The sequence below is a fragment of the Dermacentor andersoni genome, chromosome 2 (genome assembly GCF_023375885.2).
Source record: "Dermacentor andersoni chromosome 2, qqDerAnde1_hic_scaffold, whole genome shotgun sequence".
NCBI lineage: Eukaryota > Metazoa > Arthropoda > Arachnida > Ixodida > Ixodidae > Dermacentor > Dermacentor andersoni.
In genome coordinates, this window is record NC_092815.1 from 158411942 (window position 1) to 158426814 (window position 14873).

At 43.1% G+C, this 14873-nt stretch overlaps 1 protein-coding gene across 6 annotated transcripts in view; it reads right to left on the bottom strand.

The window, feature by feature from the left end:
• Uggt (UDP-glucose-glycoprotein glucosyltransferase) overlaps positions 1–14873 on the bottom strand; it is a 183484-nt gene that overhangs the window by 17494 nt on the left and 151117 nt on the right. For 2 of the 6 annotated variants that reach the window (XM_050187367.2, XM_050187369.3), the window contains 7 exons: positions 12766–12851; positions 12314–12398; positions 10912–10997; positions 8960–9019; positions 6903–6920; positions 6304–6405; positions 4574–4658 (listed from right to left, as the gene is read on the bottom strand). In XM_050187367.2, coding sequence (XP_050043324.1) covers positions 4574–4658; positions 6304–6405; positions 6903–6920; positions 8960–9019; positions 10912–10997; positions 12314–12398; positions 12766–12851 — 522 coding nt within the window. The remainder of the gene's footprint in view (positions 1–4573; positions 4659–6303; positions 6406–6902; positions 6921–8959; positions 9020–10911; positions 10998–12313; positions 12399–12765; positions 12852–14873) is intronic. The other 4 variants (XM_050187370.3, XM_050187368.3, XM_050187371.3 and 1 more) reach the window with 3 other exon arrangements.

Below are 14873 nucleotides of genomic sequence, written 5' to 3' on the forward strand. Positions count from 1 at the left end.
AGTCCTTTATAAAAATTGGCAGACAACTGTAGCTGACATCCACTTAATATGAAGCAATGCGCTATTTCTAATTCTATTGCACGGATATCTCATGCTTACAGCATGAGATATCCATGTGTGCCGAGCTGGTGGGGCCCGAGCGGCCCGAGATGCACTTTGTTGTTTTTGTGGCTTTTGCAAGCTTATGTTTATGCTCCTCGAAGTCGGCCTGGGTTAGCAGCTTCTTCAGGGGGAGCAGTTTAGTGGGAAGTTTTGACATGCTCACTCGGCGAGAGTCGTTGCGGCATGAGACGCTGATGCGCCTCGAGCTGGTGGGGCCCAAAATGTGCTTTGTCATTTTACTATAGCGCAGTGTTTTAAGATGGCAAAGTGAAACCAAAACGAAATTGAGTTGGTGGACAAAGCACAATACGACGCCGCCAAAGCGAAACTTCACATTCGCTTAGCGCCACCTGCAGCAGGGAACAGTGGTACGTTTGTATTATCGTCTATTAACCATTTAACTGCTGTGACAAGTTAAAAAAAAAAAACAGAAGGGCGGAATTTTTTAAGTACCTGCATATTTTACGCCATTCCTTTCTAAAAATTTCTGCCAACTTTTGGGGAACTTACTGCAGAAATTGCCAAAAATTCACGACGATTTAACACATCATCGCCATCAGAGGACACTTGTTGTGATGACGAGCTATATCATCATAGGCAGTCAAGGGGTTAAAAGCGTGTAGTACACTTCCAACAACACTGTGCCACATGTGCTGTGAATGCAATGTGCAACGACCCATGAGGAGATTTGCTGGCACCAGAAGAGGAAGCTGAGGGCGTGCCTGAATTTTCACGTGACATGAGCAGGTGAGTACAATCGCCAACCAATAATTTGGACTCAACGAGGACTGCCAAGAAGACTGAATAATCGGGAGTTTGAAATAACAGATTTGCCCAAAAAATAAGCGACTTTATTCCACAAAAGGACATAAAAGATGCGCGATATTCTCAGATTGTCACTTTCGGAGATGCCTTCAACTTCACGTGACTAGTGCTATGTCGTCTACGAGCGACGGTATTTCTGGCACAGTGTCAAGCATGCTATATTATTACAGTGCAGAAGCGCTGCCACTTGTCGATGCGCCCAGTGCAAGACATGTGAGATATCGTGAAAATAAAGGTATCTTCGAAAGTGACCGTCCAAGAATACGGCCTAAGTTTGTCAATGGTGTGTTGCTGCATGCGCATACTGCTTGCCTTTGGCCTAGACATTCCGTGGCCGCATCTTCTAGCAATGCCTTTTATGTTACTCCTTATCACGCTTTTAGCGCTTTGTTAAGGGTCAAAGCGATGCTCCTCACGCTATCAACAAGATCAGCCGGTCATGAAAAATGGATGATAAGAATAGCACAGCATCGGTACAAAGCATTGCTACAAACAAGCGGGTCATATTTCAATCAGTGTTACGCTGTTGGGAAGATGGAAATACAATCAATTCATGCACCAAATTATCATCAGCAACTACTAGACTGACTACGCTTCGCTAGTCTCGGTATTGCAGAGTGTCAGCAACATGGCTAACGACCATGACTGTGGTGTCACAAAATGAAAATATCGCCATTTCTGCTTGACTCGGCGGCCACACTAGCACATGGTCGTGCAGTTGGAGTCCGAATTATTGCACAATGCGCTGTAAGGTGTCCAATATTTTGGTCATCCATAAACCGTGTTCACTCGATTCTAATGTGCCTTCGATTCCAATGTGCACCCGTTTTCCGTGACCAAAAGAAAAGAAAGGCCCTTCACAGTACTGTGTACTTCATTAATTCTTACAGAAATACAACTTTCTCTCATTTGGAAAGACAAAGATGTACTCCCAATGCACTAAAGTTGCGATGAATAAAAGAAAGCCGCAGTTTCGCATGAAAGGCAAAGCATCAATTACAACAGCAAATTAGTAGACAGCGATACGAGAAGTAAGGATAGTAGTTTCGTCGGCTGTACAAACTTTTAAACATTCGCTTACTAACTAAATTAACAAGCGTGGTGTCTCACTCAATCATGTCTCACTCAATGACCGCCGAAACCTTTTATCAGAACGCTGCAGTGTGAAAGTGCGGCAGCATGAGCGAGTGAATTGACCTTTGTGCAGCCTCTGGCTTCAATGTGAACTAGGTGACAAGAACACAGCGCGGTGCGCCTAGATGCGTAGACTGTCTCCATCGCAGATCGCTTTCATGATAGGGGCCGCACGGCCGTGCCTATGCAGCCGCCGCCGAAGTAGAACAGTCCCGCACGCGCTCGCAAGAGTAGTCCCGCACGCAAGTTTAGAGAACTCTGAATGGCTGTGATGCGGCCCGATTTCCGCCCAACCCCGCACGCGTGATCATTTTCCTTTAAATTGCGGCACCGTGACGAATATTCGGCGTGTCTTCGCAGTCACCACTTCCATGCTGATAAAGCAAGCGAAGAAAACGGGAACATAGACGGTGAACTAACCTAAGCACACATACTGCAGCACATGGAGGAAGCTGCGGCAGCTAGGCTCGAAGCGCATATGGGGCGGCCATATTGAAACGCCTAAGGCGATATGAAAACGCAGATTTAGGGTTGCGCTCAATTCTAACGCGCACACAATTTTCGGATCCGTCTTATTGGGAAAAAAGTGCGCGTTAGATTCGAGTAAATACGGTACATTGAGTCTATGATGCTAGTGGGAGTGCCGCGGGGCTGTCTCAATAATCAAGCACGTCCGAATGATCGGTCGTTAACTTCACTGTGGGGAAGCTGCCATGGCGGGAGCCCAGTGCTCTTGATTGCGCGTGCCCCGTGCCATTGCTTGTTCACGTGGGACCTTCTAGCAGCCAGAAAACATACGATCGCAGTTTGACGATGTAGTGAACGTTGTGCCCAAAAAAATCCAATTTTCCAGGAATGTCTTAACTGATGAAAAAGATGTGTGACTGTATTGGGTCATTTTTTTGCGTTCTCAATCGTGAACCTTGGTGCCAGAAAATAGGAAACAGGATCAGGTCAATGAGGTTCTACAGTATCAAACTTGAAAGGGATTGCAAATAGCTCAATATATTGATAATTCAAAATGCAACGTTGGCCTATCTGAAGCTTATTTACAACCTCCGCATGTCTCGCAGTTTCCTGCGGCTCTGAAAAGCGACAATTACTGATTTCTTTCTGCAAGGCTGCACCAAATACACAAAAGTTTGCTTATTTCTTGCACACGAATGCCAGAAGTCGTTCCCACTGCAGGATGGTCTTTGACACACTGATTGTAATAATAATAAAACTTGTAATAATAAAACTTGTAGTAATAATAAAACTCGTGGCGCACAGCCGCGAGGCTACAGTTTGCCCTGCGCGTGTTGAAGTGCTTCATATGTTTTTTTTTGTTCGGAATAAGGCAGAAATGAACACAGTGCAGAAGCAAACGACATTGTGTGCATATGCGCCATGCTGCCATCAGTGCACTTGTACAGCAAATCGCTTGTGAACGTGCTTGGTCGACATTGCAATATGCTGTTTAAATAGCCAATCTTCACACTTTGGCAATGAGTCGACCATGCAGATTCTTCTGTCAAGTTTTTGGGTTCCGAACTGATTCGATGCGCTTCCCCTTTCCCTTCCTGTTGGAACCAGTCGTCATCGCTTCTTGTCCAGCCATCCCTTCTTGCATGCCACTCAGCACTCCGGCGCTCCATTTGTTCTCGGCCCTTCCCCTCCAACTACTGTGTCGGTGACTTCAGATACTACATGCTGTGAGATTTGAAAGTGGCTTTGAGCTTGCAGAACATCCAAGCCTATTTCCACTCGGGTGTAACACTGCAAGCACAAATGAAACACACTCAGCGCAAACTGCAAGCTCGCAAATGGGTCTTGCGCACCACTGCCGCAATAGTCTTTCCACAAATGGTGTATGCGACGTGCGGTGGCTTAATTAAGCCCAAACTTCAATGTAAAGACCCATCGAAGTAGGGGTCGGGGCCGAATTCATTTTGGCCACTCACAACACCATATAGTAGTGCCATTCGTGGGAAGTCCCTGGTCTACATCCAGAAAAACCTGGCGATGCAGACATCTCCGGTTTGGCATCCCATGCTGTTCATTGAAAAGATAGAGTGTCATCCAAGTTTCTTGTGGAACATGGCTGACACAAGCATCGGTTCAGGAGGCCTTTCATGTTTGTGAAGCAGAGTGGTGATCTGCTCCAAATATTTTCTTTTTTCCTTTTGAGAGTTACAAAATTGCACCTTGTGTTACATTCAAGTTTACATTATGTGCACGTTTTTAAATTATCTTTCAGCATGCTGCAGCACAATGCTCAGCAAGTGAGACTGCGTTAACATGGCTAATTAAGTGCTACAGTGGATCCTTAGTGAAAAACTGGAGAGGTTGGCCTATGTAAATGGTAAAGCTTAACATTTACACATATGGAAAAACCCAGGCAAATAGATTTTGTTATGGGTACCTTGTTTCCAATTAAATAAAAGTGCTTCCAGAGAATTACTTTATAGATATGCAACTGTTCGAATCAGTTGCTATAATGACGTTTTAGACATGAAGCATGTAAAGTCACCTTAAATGTGGGAGATAGGTAGTTTTTGAGGAACCAAAACTTGACAGGCGTCTTTGTGTTCTTCAACACACTGAGCATCATAATTCTGGAAAAAAGAAAGAGAGGGAAAGAAAACATTCGAACGTTAGACACATCTACGAGTAACTGAATTCAACCTTCTTATATCACCTTACTGGTGCAGTCTAAGCTTGATATAATGAATGCGGGTAGCATAGCTAATCATCGGATATAACCAGCTAAAGCTTTTCTCACTGATACTGTCATGTAATTAACACATGCTTATAACAAATATCGAATATAACTAATGTAATTTAGAGTGGAATGCAACTTTGTTATAACAAGCTTAACAAGCAACACACAGAGCTCTAATAATGCAATGCCAATGTGCTATCAGCATAAATTAAAATATGAATTTCGGAGCTACTCCAAAGCATTATTTTGTTTCTAGTTTCACCTGCATTTGAAACAGTGGCTTAATTAAGATTCCAAAACGTACATTTGGGACTACTCCATGCTTAGAATCTGGCTACAGAGAGATTACACACTGCACTTCCATGTAATCACGTGTAAAATGCATTTGTTGCTGTTTGCATTTAAATTTATGCTGACAGCACCTGGCAAGCACACCCTTCATTTAATGCCATTTCAGTGTATCTGAAACACCATTTGCAATGCAGTAAAATCTTGTTCATTCGAATTTCATGGGACTGGGAAAAATGCCTGAACAAACGGAATTCCCAATTATCGAAGGTATTAAGAGAACAATAAACAAATGCTTACTACATCAATTTATTTACTGAATGAATCCACAAATCCCGTTTCTATTTTGCTCAAAAGCAGTATGGACGCTTTTCCATGACTACTGCAGACAAAACCGCGGTTGCTACTGATGTGATCATGGATGACGAACGTGGCCACGTGCACCCCGAGTCAAAATTAGACTACCGTTTGCCGCAACCTTTATGGACGAAACGATGGTCGCTATCGACGCAGTCATGAATGATGAAAATTTAGTTCTGAAGGCATGTGGTCAACATGGTGTCATGTGCACGGTAGAACGCAAAAATAAAGGCTATAAAGGCACGAAGAGGCACGAAGCGTTCCGGCATTCTTGTACAATTACCACTGATGATTATGACGATGCGAACTCCGCCACTTTGTCTCGCTGTACGCTAGCGTCCCTTTTGGCCTTCTGTGGCGCTTGGCAAGCCCTGAGGGATGTCCAAATTAACAAATGTGTGGCAATCCATCTGAATTAATGGGAGTTTGATGCCATTAAATAATGCACACGCTTTCCGGGAGCGGAAGAAAAGTCCGAACTATCCAATTTTCTGAATGAATAATAAGGTTGAAATAATGAGGCTTCACTATAGTACATAACGTAAGTTTGTGTTTCCAGAATTGGCCACCAGGCAAAGAAAAGAACCCTTCGATGGCAATCTGTTTGGTTCTGTGAATGGTGATAGCTCGGTTCAGTGCAATAAAGGGAAATGGAACTTATTGAGCAAATGACAGTAAGAAGGCTCATCTAAAAGCCCGAGGCACGCCAGCTGTGCCTGCTAAAGTGACATGCATCGATTCGCTCGTGGGCCCCACCTCTGTGCAGTGCATTGCGGTAATTGATCATCGATCTTGCACAGTTGCCTAACAACCTCATAAAAGAGCTACGAAGCCTAACGCACCACAGTTAAAGTAACCACAAGCTAAACGCCAGTACATGTGTCACTCACCTCAAGAGTCGCTCATAGAGATGCCCTGAAGCAAGCGAAAATATGTTGATGACATCATCATGCTCTTCCTCGTCTTTCTTCGCTGGCTCGCCCACAATGGAGCTAATGCGCAAATGAAGACGAGCAAAGAAAACATAGAGTTAGACCACTGAATGCATGAGCAATCATCTCGTTCACAGGAAAGAAGCCCAGAAGAAACAATAAACATGCAGCAAGCAACCACACTGAGAGCCCCGGGATAAAAAAGAAAGGAGAAAAGCATGCACATACCATAAAAAGCTTTTTTAGGTTTTTGGGAAAGAGAGCCGCACAGCACACAAGCATCATAACAACACGGTGGTCCTGACTTTGAGTGAAAAGCCAACAGAGAGCAGCACATCACATGCACAGACAAAGCGCTCCAGCCACTGAAAGCTGCACACTTCCAGTTTCCTTTTTGATTTTCCCCTCCCATGGCAATGTAAGAGAAAAAAAGAAAGTTTCTTGCATAGTGCAGACGGCAAAGTGGCATCCAACACAGAAAGCAGCAGCATCAGCAGCAGCAGGTTAGTTGCAAGCTGCTTGCTCAGGTTAGATGCCAGGCAAGGAAAGTATCTCACCTATCACCGAAAAGCTCTCTGGAAATGTGAAGGCAAGACAGTTGGGTTTTGGTTAGGTGCAGCAAAACTTTGCATTAGCGCAGGTACTGGCAGAAAGTAGGCATAGTACTGAGCAGCATTTGTAAGCGTACAACCATGTGACAGACAAGAAAGCACTGTCTGCAGGACCAACAGAATGCGTTCCTCAATGAATGCGTGCTGACAGTCAGAGAACACTCTGAGCTTACACCACAAGCAGATTTTGTGCAGGACCAATAATTCATTTTTTATCAGTTGAGCCCACGAGAAAGCTTCCTGAATAATTAGCTACAGTTGACTTCTGTTAATTTGACCTTGACGGTATGGATGACACTGATTGAATTATGCAGCAGGTCGAATTAAACAACATGCAGAAAAAAAAAATGGCAAAACACAACGCTGATTCATTTGGCAGTTATTTGCCTGATTGTAACACACCCCCAAATCAAATGCACTCCCACTTTCTATGTGTTCAAAGTAGAAAACTTGTGATGAAATGACATTAAAGCTTCTAAACAAAGTAGAAATCTAACACACACTCAATTTTGATAGAAGAAGCCCGCTTTTAAGGTGCATGAAGGATTGTAAAACAGAGTTCAAAAGAGAAAAATATTTGTGTGGCTGCTTCTTGTGTAGTCCTTTGTGGATGCCATTTCCTCCATAATTTAATGTGCCCCTAAATTAGTGAATATCAGGGTGGTTTGTCAGAAGGGTTGTTTACAATGTTCCTTCTTGTCATGATTAAAACACTGACAGACAGGGAGTAAAAGGGCGCAAAGGTGTATGCAAATCAAGCCAACTGATGAAAGCAGAATTTCGACTTGGGCCTGAAATTTTGCACAAGAACTGCCAGAAATCATTATAACTATAAGAAAACTTCAAGAGGATGGTTTACAACTTCTACGCTCCAAGAATAAATAGTGCAGTTCTGTAAGATGCGCCTATGAGAGCATTTTAAGCAATTAAATATGATGCATTATCTTCTAGCTTGCATAAAAGATAGATTTCATGTAATTTTTTGCAAAAGCTTTATTCACATATTAGTAGCATATGTCAAGGGGAAGTATATTCCTTTTGTCTACTTTGGATACTACTTTATGCAGGTGGTAGCATTGTAACACGTCTTCGTTGAAGTTGTAAGCCTGATGCACTTTTAACAAATATTTGCTGATGTTGGTAAATTTCTTTACAAAAATCTTAAGCCTAATAAGAATATTTACTCCCAGCAGTCAGTAGGATTTCGATTTCTCCTTTCAGATTAAGAAGCTTCATTAAAACTGGTTCAATGAAAGCTAAGCAAAAGAACTTCCCCGTTCTGGTGACTTGAGATGGGAACTCCCTGAGATAAAGCTTTTCTTCCTCTTAAATTTGTTTATTTGCAACCTCGTGATGGCCACCTCACAGTCCCTTTCATGGTTACTGCGGATCGTAGCCTACAACCAAAGCAATGGTATCATCATCATCATCATCATCATCATCATCATCATCATCATCATCATCATCATCATCATCATCATCATCATCATCATCATCATCATCTCTTTATGTCCACTGCCCAGGATGAAGGCCTCTCCCAGTGATCTTTGATTACCCTGTCTTGCGCTAGCTGATACCAACTTGCACCTGCAAATTTCCTAATTTAATCACCCCACCTGTTCTGCTGCTGTCCTTGACTGCTAACTCTAATAATCCGCCGATTATCTGCCCTACGCATTACAACTAAGACAATGTGTTAGCTCTCAAATGAGCACACAGCCAAGGCAACACATCTGCTCCCAAACGATTGCGCAAGCAAGCAAGGCCTGGTGTGTTGTGTCTAGAGTAATGTCAAGTGGTGGCAAGTGGAGTGTGCTCAACTGTCACCAACAAAGTCAGGACCACCATCTGCAAAGAATAAGCTCTGATAAAATAAAATCTCCCTAGAGACACAGACAAAAAACAACCAAGAGAGGGACAGCAATGCCCACGGCTGGCAATGCAGAAGACACTCTCATAAGCACGCTTCTGAGCACAAGAATGAGCAGAGAAAGCTGGCTGACCTGTAGATTGCTCTGCCTATCTGCCTCCACTCCGTTAATAAGCCGCCAACTATAGGTATTCTGTTTACGAGAGAGAGAGAAAGGGAAACAAAAAAAAGAGCGCACAGGAAGGAGATGCTTTTGCAACGCTTGGGTGCTGCAACCACGTTATGCAAACTCCAAGCAAGCTGTACAATATGTGTGTATCCAGCAGGCAACAAGCTGCTACCACTCAGAGGCACTAAACACAGTGACATGCACCAGAAGACTAGAGTTGTGAGGGGAGAAAAAAAAAAGAAAGCTGGTAGAATCCAGCGACTTTTTGATTCTATTAACTCAATTACTGCGAACCAGCAGTTGTGCAATGATCCTGGCTGCAGCTGTCCACTGTACAATCCAATGACGAGTGTTTCCTTCTTCCGTGGTGGCATAATGCCCTGATAGCGAGAGCCAGCATGAAGCTTTCCTTTAAAACTCATCTGTAACCCACACCCATTGTACCAAAACTCTTTGCTACCTAATGTGCTTCATTCTGCATAACTCAAGGAATCCAGTCAGGCCGGCATGGACACAATCGGCCCATTTTCTAGCTTATCACTATAGAAGATGGGCGCAGTCAAAGGTTGCCGTGGAGTGGTTAGAGTGTTCAAAGTCACAAAAGCACTGGTTCGATTCACCACAATAACATGCAATTATGTTTTGTGAGAATTATTTGACATTCTTATAAAAAAAAATTAATGTTTAGGCCATTCTCTAGCTCACAGCTGCTGTTCACAAAAAAATAAAATGGAAGGTCCTTTGTGGTACAAGTGTACCTGAAGATCCTAACGTTTATTTCTAAGGTTTGGCCATCAAGTCGGGCTTAATGCTTATACCATCCCTTAAGCAGGAGGAATTGGTGCCTTAAGAGCTGTGGGACTTGCTGCAGAGCTGCAGCACCATTGTGCCGTGTGTGGTTGGTGTGATAAGCTCGAATGACCACCAATGATCATGTAAGAGCACCCGCAAGGAAGCAAAGCAACATTAAGCTGTCACTGCATTAGTTATTGGCTTATTAGTTACTGACCTGGTAAGGCATATATGCACACACACACATACATATGAAAAGAAGGAGCACTGTAGCTTCACTGAACCCTGGTATGCACACACAAGTCAGAAGGCACACACAAATCTTGTCCTAGTCACGTTTATAACACTTGAAAAACGCTATCAAATTTCCTAGAAAAGCAGAGAGTCTGCTATACTATGCTTGCACACAAAACATCTGGTTGACATTTTCCTGGCCCGTGCAGCATTAGTGGTTTTCACACACAATAAATAAATAAATCCATAAAAATAAAGAAAAGAGGAAATAATAATTTAAAAATATAAAGACTTGCAGAAGTGAAGTGCAACAAAGCGATTTGGGAAAGCATACTCTCCAAAGTTGCAAGAAAAGAGCAAATGGCATGACCAAGTGCCCCAATAGCGAAGCTGCACATCAATTCTACTTTCCACTTGAGCATATAGCGCGACGTAAACACAGTATGACTAGATCTGTGCACCTTACTTCAGGTACCCAATACCTACAGATGAAACATGACCTAGCCTATATTCCATATGATGTGCTTTGTGCGAGAAATTTTAAGGAGTTGCAGTCTTTTTCTTTTCATTCTGACAACATGGATGAAAAACTGTGAATTCACCTACATGTTCTGGTTCAAGTTATCAGCAACCTGACACTGTGCGCAAGCTTTCTCAAAATGCCCTAATACATGAAAAAAACAAAAAAGCCTACTCATCTCTACTAAACAGAAAAAAAAAAAAGAGCCAATTGAGTGCAGTTAACACGATGACCAAAGGTTTCTCAGCAGGCAAACATTGAGGAGGCATTCAGTTGGGATTACATCACACAAAGTATCAACTAGTGCAAATTATTCACTACGTGGCTGAAACATGTGCCCAACCAAAATGAGTAGAAAAAATACACTCACTGTGACAATGAACTCCACAGATCATTTTCATCCTCACTTCCATCAGAAAGCAGGTCCTCACTTTGCTTTCCAGGCTTCTTGCCAACCTAGTGGAACAGGTAGCTCACGTTACGTGTCATGCTACATAAAGCATCAGATCAAATGCATTTTACAATGAATTCAATAATAAAAGCGGCCTTCATGCTTCTAAGCTGTGTATATAACATTTGTTACATATTAGCGGAAAACCTGATTTGAAAAACCGATTAGTTGCAACACAACAGTGGTGAGAAGTGAAATATCCTGTTCAGGCAGACTAATGTGAACTAAGTCGACTTCTGTTAATTTGACCCTGATGTACTGACGAAAGTGATTGAATTTACCGGTAGGTCTAATTAAGCAAGATGCAGAAAAAAATTTCAAAATGCACCACCGATTCATTTGGCAGTGTTTTCCTAACACGCCCCCAAATGAGACGCATGCCCGCTTTCTATATGTCTGTAGCAGAAAACTAAAGTAGAGATGTCACTAAAGCTTCTAAACAAAGAACAAATCTAACCACCACCCGATCTTGTGGGAAGAAAAATGGGCACGGGTCTCATATGTGTTGCACAGTGGCAGACTGTTTTTTAAATCAGCTTTGCCGCACGGTTATAAAGTCAGCTTCACCGCCGTGCAGCCATGTTATTCGGCGAAGCATACAAACGCCGCGAACGGTTTTTGGACTAAATTTCATGGCAAAAAAAAAGGAAGAGAAAACGCATGCATTAGAATCGGGTAAATACCATAATCAAACATCGTGAGCCACTATAATTGCTTGAAAATAATCCTAGGACAGGCTTAAAATAGGCATTTTCAACAGGAGATGATGTGTTTCCGTGCATTCATTGTCCCCTAAGCTCTGCCAAGACATACGCTGCTACTACAGGAGTCGCTATTGGAGTCACCATAATGAATAGGTGCAAGCATGCTCACTGGTCAACTACACATTACTGGGTGGAGGGCAATTTTAGGATTGAAATAATGATAGCATGAGCACATTTAAATGCATGGCCGCTAATCAAGATCTTCAATCTGGATCGAATTAACCAAAAAATTGAATTATCCGGAGTCTATTTTAAGGAAGTATACTATACTAGCTAATTGACCCTTATGCAATAAGATAATCAGGCAACTCTTAGTGGGAGACACCGGAAACCTCCATGCACTTTTGTTCCTGAAAAAAAAAAAGTTTGCACGATGCCAATATAAATGAATGAATTGAAAGGCACTAAAATGACTTGGTTAAGCAGAATGAAGACAATTCACGCACAATGTAGCAAAGAACAGAAACTGGGCAATGAATAAGCGTAATCACTACTGCAAATTACAGTTCGTGATTTCTCTGTGTGACGCAAACACATTATGGTATCGTGCTACTTACTTTCACTTTCAGAACATGGCTTCTGAAGCTGTTGATTACGACTAGAACATCACTTGAGTCCTGTGGGGAATCGGTGTTTTCATGGCTGCCAAGGAAAAAAAACAAATACAGTTGAGAAGGAGCATCAAAACTGAAACTAAATGTCAAAGAAGGCATTTCACTCTGACTGAAGAGTGCAAAGGTTTGTATGACTTGGAATTTTGTTTGTTGTCTAAACATGATCCCAACCACTGCAGAAAGCACACAGATGGGCTACTGTGGCAGCTCAAAGGGTAAGGAACACATCACGGTTGAGGCTCATAGAAGCATACTTTCAGTTTAATCCTGTTGGGACTTCCAGATATAGCTTCACATATATCTAATTCTGAAACTTCTTCACTGCTAACTGTCCTACGATGAAGAGGAAAAATGAAGTGAGTGTGCAGTGCACTAGCTTTGAACCAAACACTCACCTGGTGATGTCATAAAGCTCACTGGAGCGCCCTGGTCTCAGGCGCAGAGTCCAAGTACCAGGGTTAGCCTTCAGCTGAAAGTAACCCTAGCAAGCAAAAAGTGGACAGAAAAAAAAAAAGAAGGAAAAGTGATGAGTCTTTATTGCTCAGTCCCACAAGAAAGAGACAGGTTCACATGTAAGACTAACACACAAGATATCGCGTGGACTCAGAATTTGAAAGAAAGCAACTTAGCAGGTCACAGTGGAATAGTCCTTGACAAGTTTTACATGAGAAAAAAATTCAGTGGCAATTTAGCATTAAATACAAGAGAGATGCATTGGCATTATGTCGCACCGCTTTGAGTCCCGGATCCATGATTTAAACTATGTTCATCACATTGAAAAGTGTTGCTCAGGGGCTCACTAGACATACGTCCTGTCCCTTTGAGGAGCGAAGTGCAATTGATGCGGGTCCAGAGCAGACCACTGTCAGTTGCATTATATATACAGTAAAACCTCGTTAATTCAGATTTACGGGACCAAAAGAAATGGCCGAATTAACTGAGTGTCAAATTATTGAGGGTATCAAGAAAACAAATAAATGCTTGCTACACTACTCCGCCTTTATTTACTAAATAATTTTGCCACCCATACTTCTATTTCGTACAAAATCCAATGCAAAAATGTCAATTCTCGTCATCTCGTGACTGACTAGTGCTCGCAGTGGCGAGGGTCTTGCGACTTCCTCGCCAGTGTGACCTGTTTGGCTGCGGCGCAAGACCCGTGTCTTCATCAGAGTAGACATGCTTTTCACTACTGCATGCACAACCCAATTATTTTTTCCCCAGTGAGCAGGTCAGCAATAGATTGCCCATTCATTGTGATTTAGCTGCGAGTGCCAGCATGCGGGCCACGATAGAATCGGTACCCATCCTCAACCACTTCTGCCGCGTTTCGGACATTGCGCTGAATCAAAACGGTACTGCTCACTGGAACAGCGGTTGCTATCCACACAATCATGCATGGTGACTGCGTAGTTCCGAAGGCGTACAGCCAATGCACGCACTGAGTTAAAACGAAACTTTTCATCGCAACTGTCACGGACAAAGCTGTGGTCACATGGTCACACATGGCGACTATGCAGTTCTGAAGGCACGCGGCCAAAGACGTGTATTGTGTTGCAGTAAACATATAAACACAGAAATTTACGCTAAGCGTTCGGCATTTCTGTCATTCTGTCACAGTTTCCATTGGTGACTACGGTGTTGCAGACTCCACCACTTCGTTTGAGTTGGCTGTTACTGCTGCCTTTTGCATCGCCGTGCTTCGAGTGTTGTCTGAATTAACTGGTGTGCCAGCGACAGACCATGCCATGGTGACATCGAGGGGTTCGATTTCGTATGTCACGTCGGTTACTTTGCACAAGACACGATATGGGCCAGAATATGGCGAAATCAACTTCTCACAAAGACCAACACGTCGTGATGGTGTCCAGAGGAGAACCATGTCACCAGGGTTAAAAGGGGCATCGTGGTGCCGGGCGTCATAGAAATGTCATTGCTTTTCCTGCGAAGCATTGAGATGCCAGCGGGCAATTTCATACGCATCTGTAGCTCTAGAAATGACATCACGGGCGTATTCTGATGTAGTGTGAAGAGCAGTGGGAGGGTGTATGTCGAAAGGAAGTGCGAGGTCTCGACCATATAAAAAAATATGGAGAGAAACCTGCAGAATCATGCCAGGACATGTTGTAGGCAAATGTTACAAAAGGTAGGGTGGCATCTCAGTCCTTATGGTCAGCGGACACGTACACGGCGAGTGTGTCTGTGATAGTTCTATTAAGACACTCTGTCAGCCCGATGGTCTGAAGGTGATACGCCATTGTAAACTTGTGTTGTGTAGCACAGGAGTGCAAGATGTCCTCAACAATTTGTGATAGAAAGTACCGTCCTTGGTCGAAAAAAAGTTGTCAAGGAGCGCCGTGGTGAAGTATTACATCTTCGAGCAGGAAGTCAGTCACGTCGGTTGCACAGCTGCTAGGGAGAGTGCGCATAACTGCATAATGGGTGGTGTAGTGTGTAACAACTGCTATCCATTTCTTTACACTGACCGAGAGAGGAAAAGGGC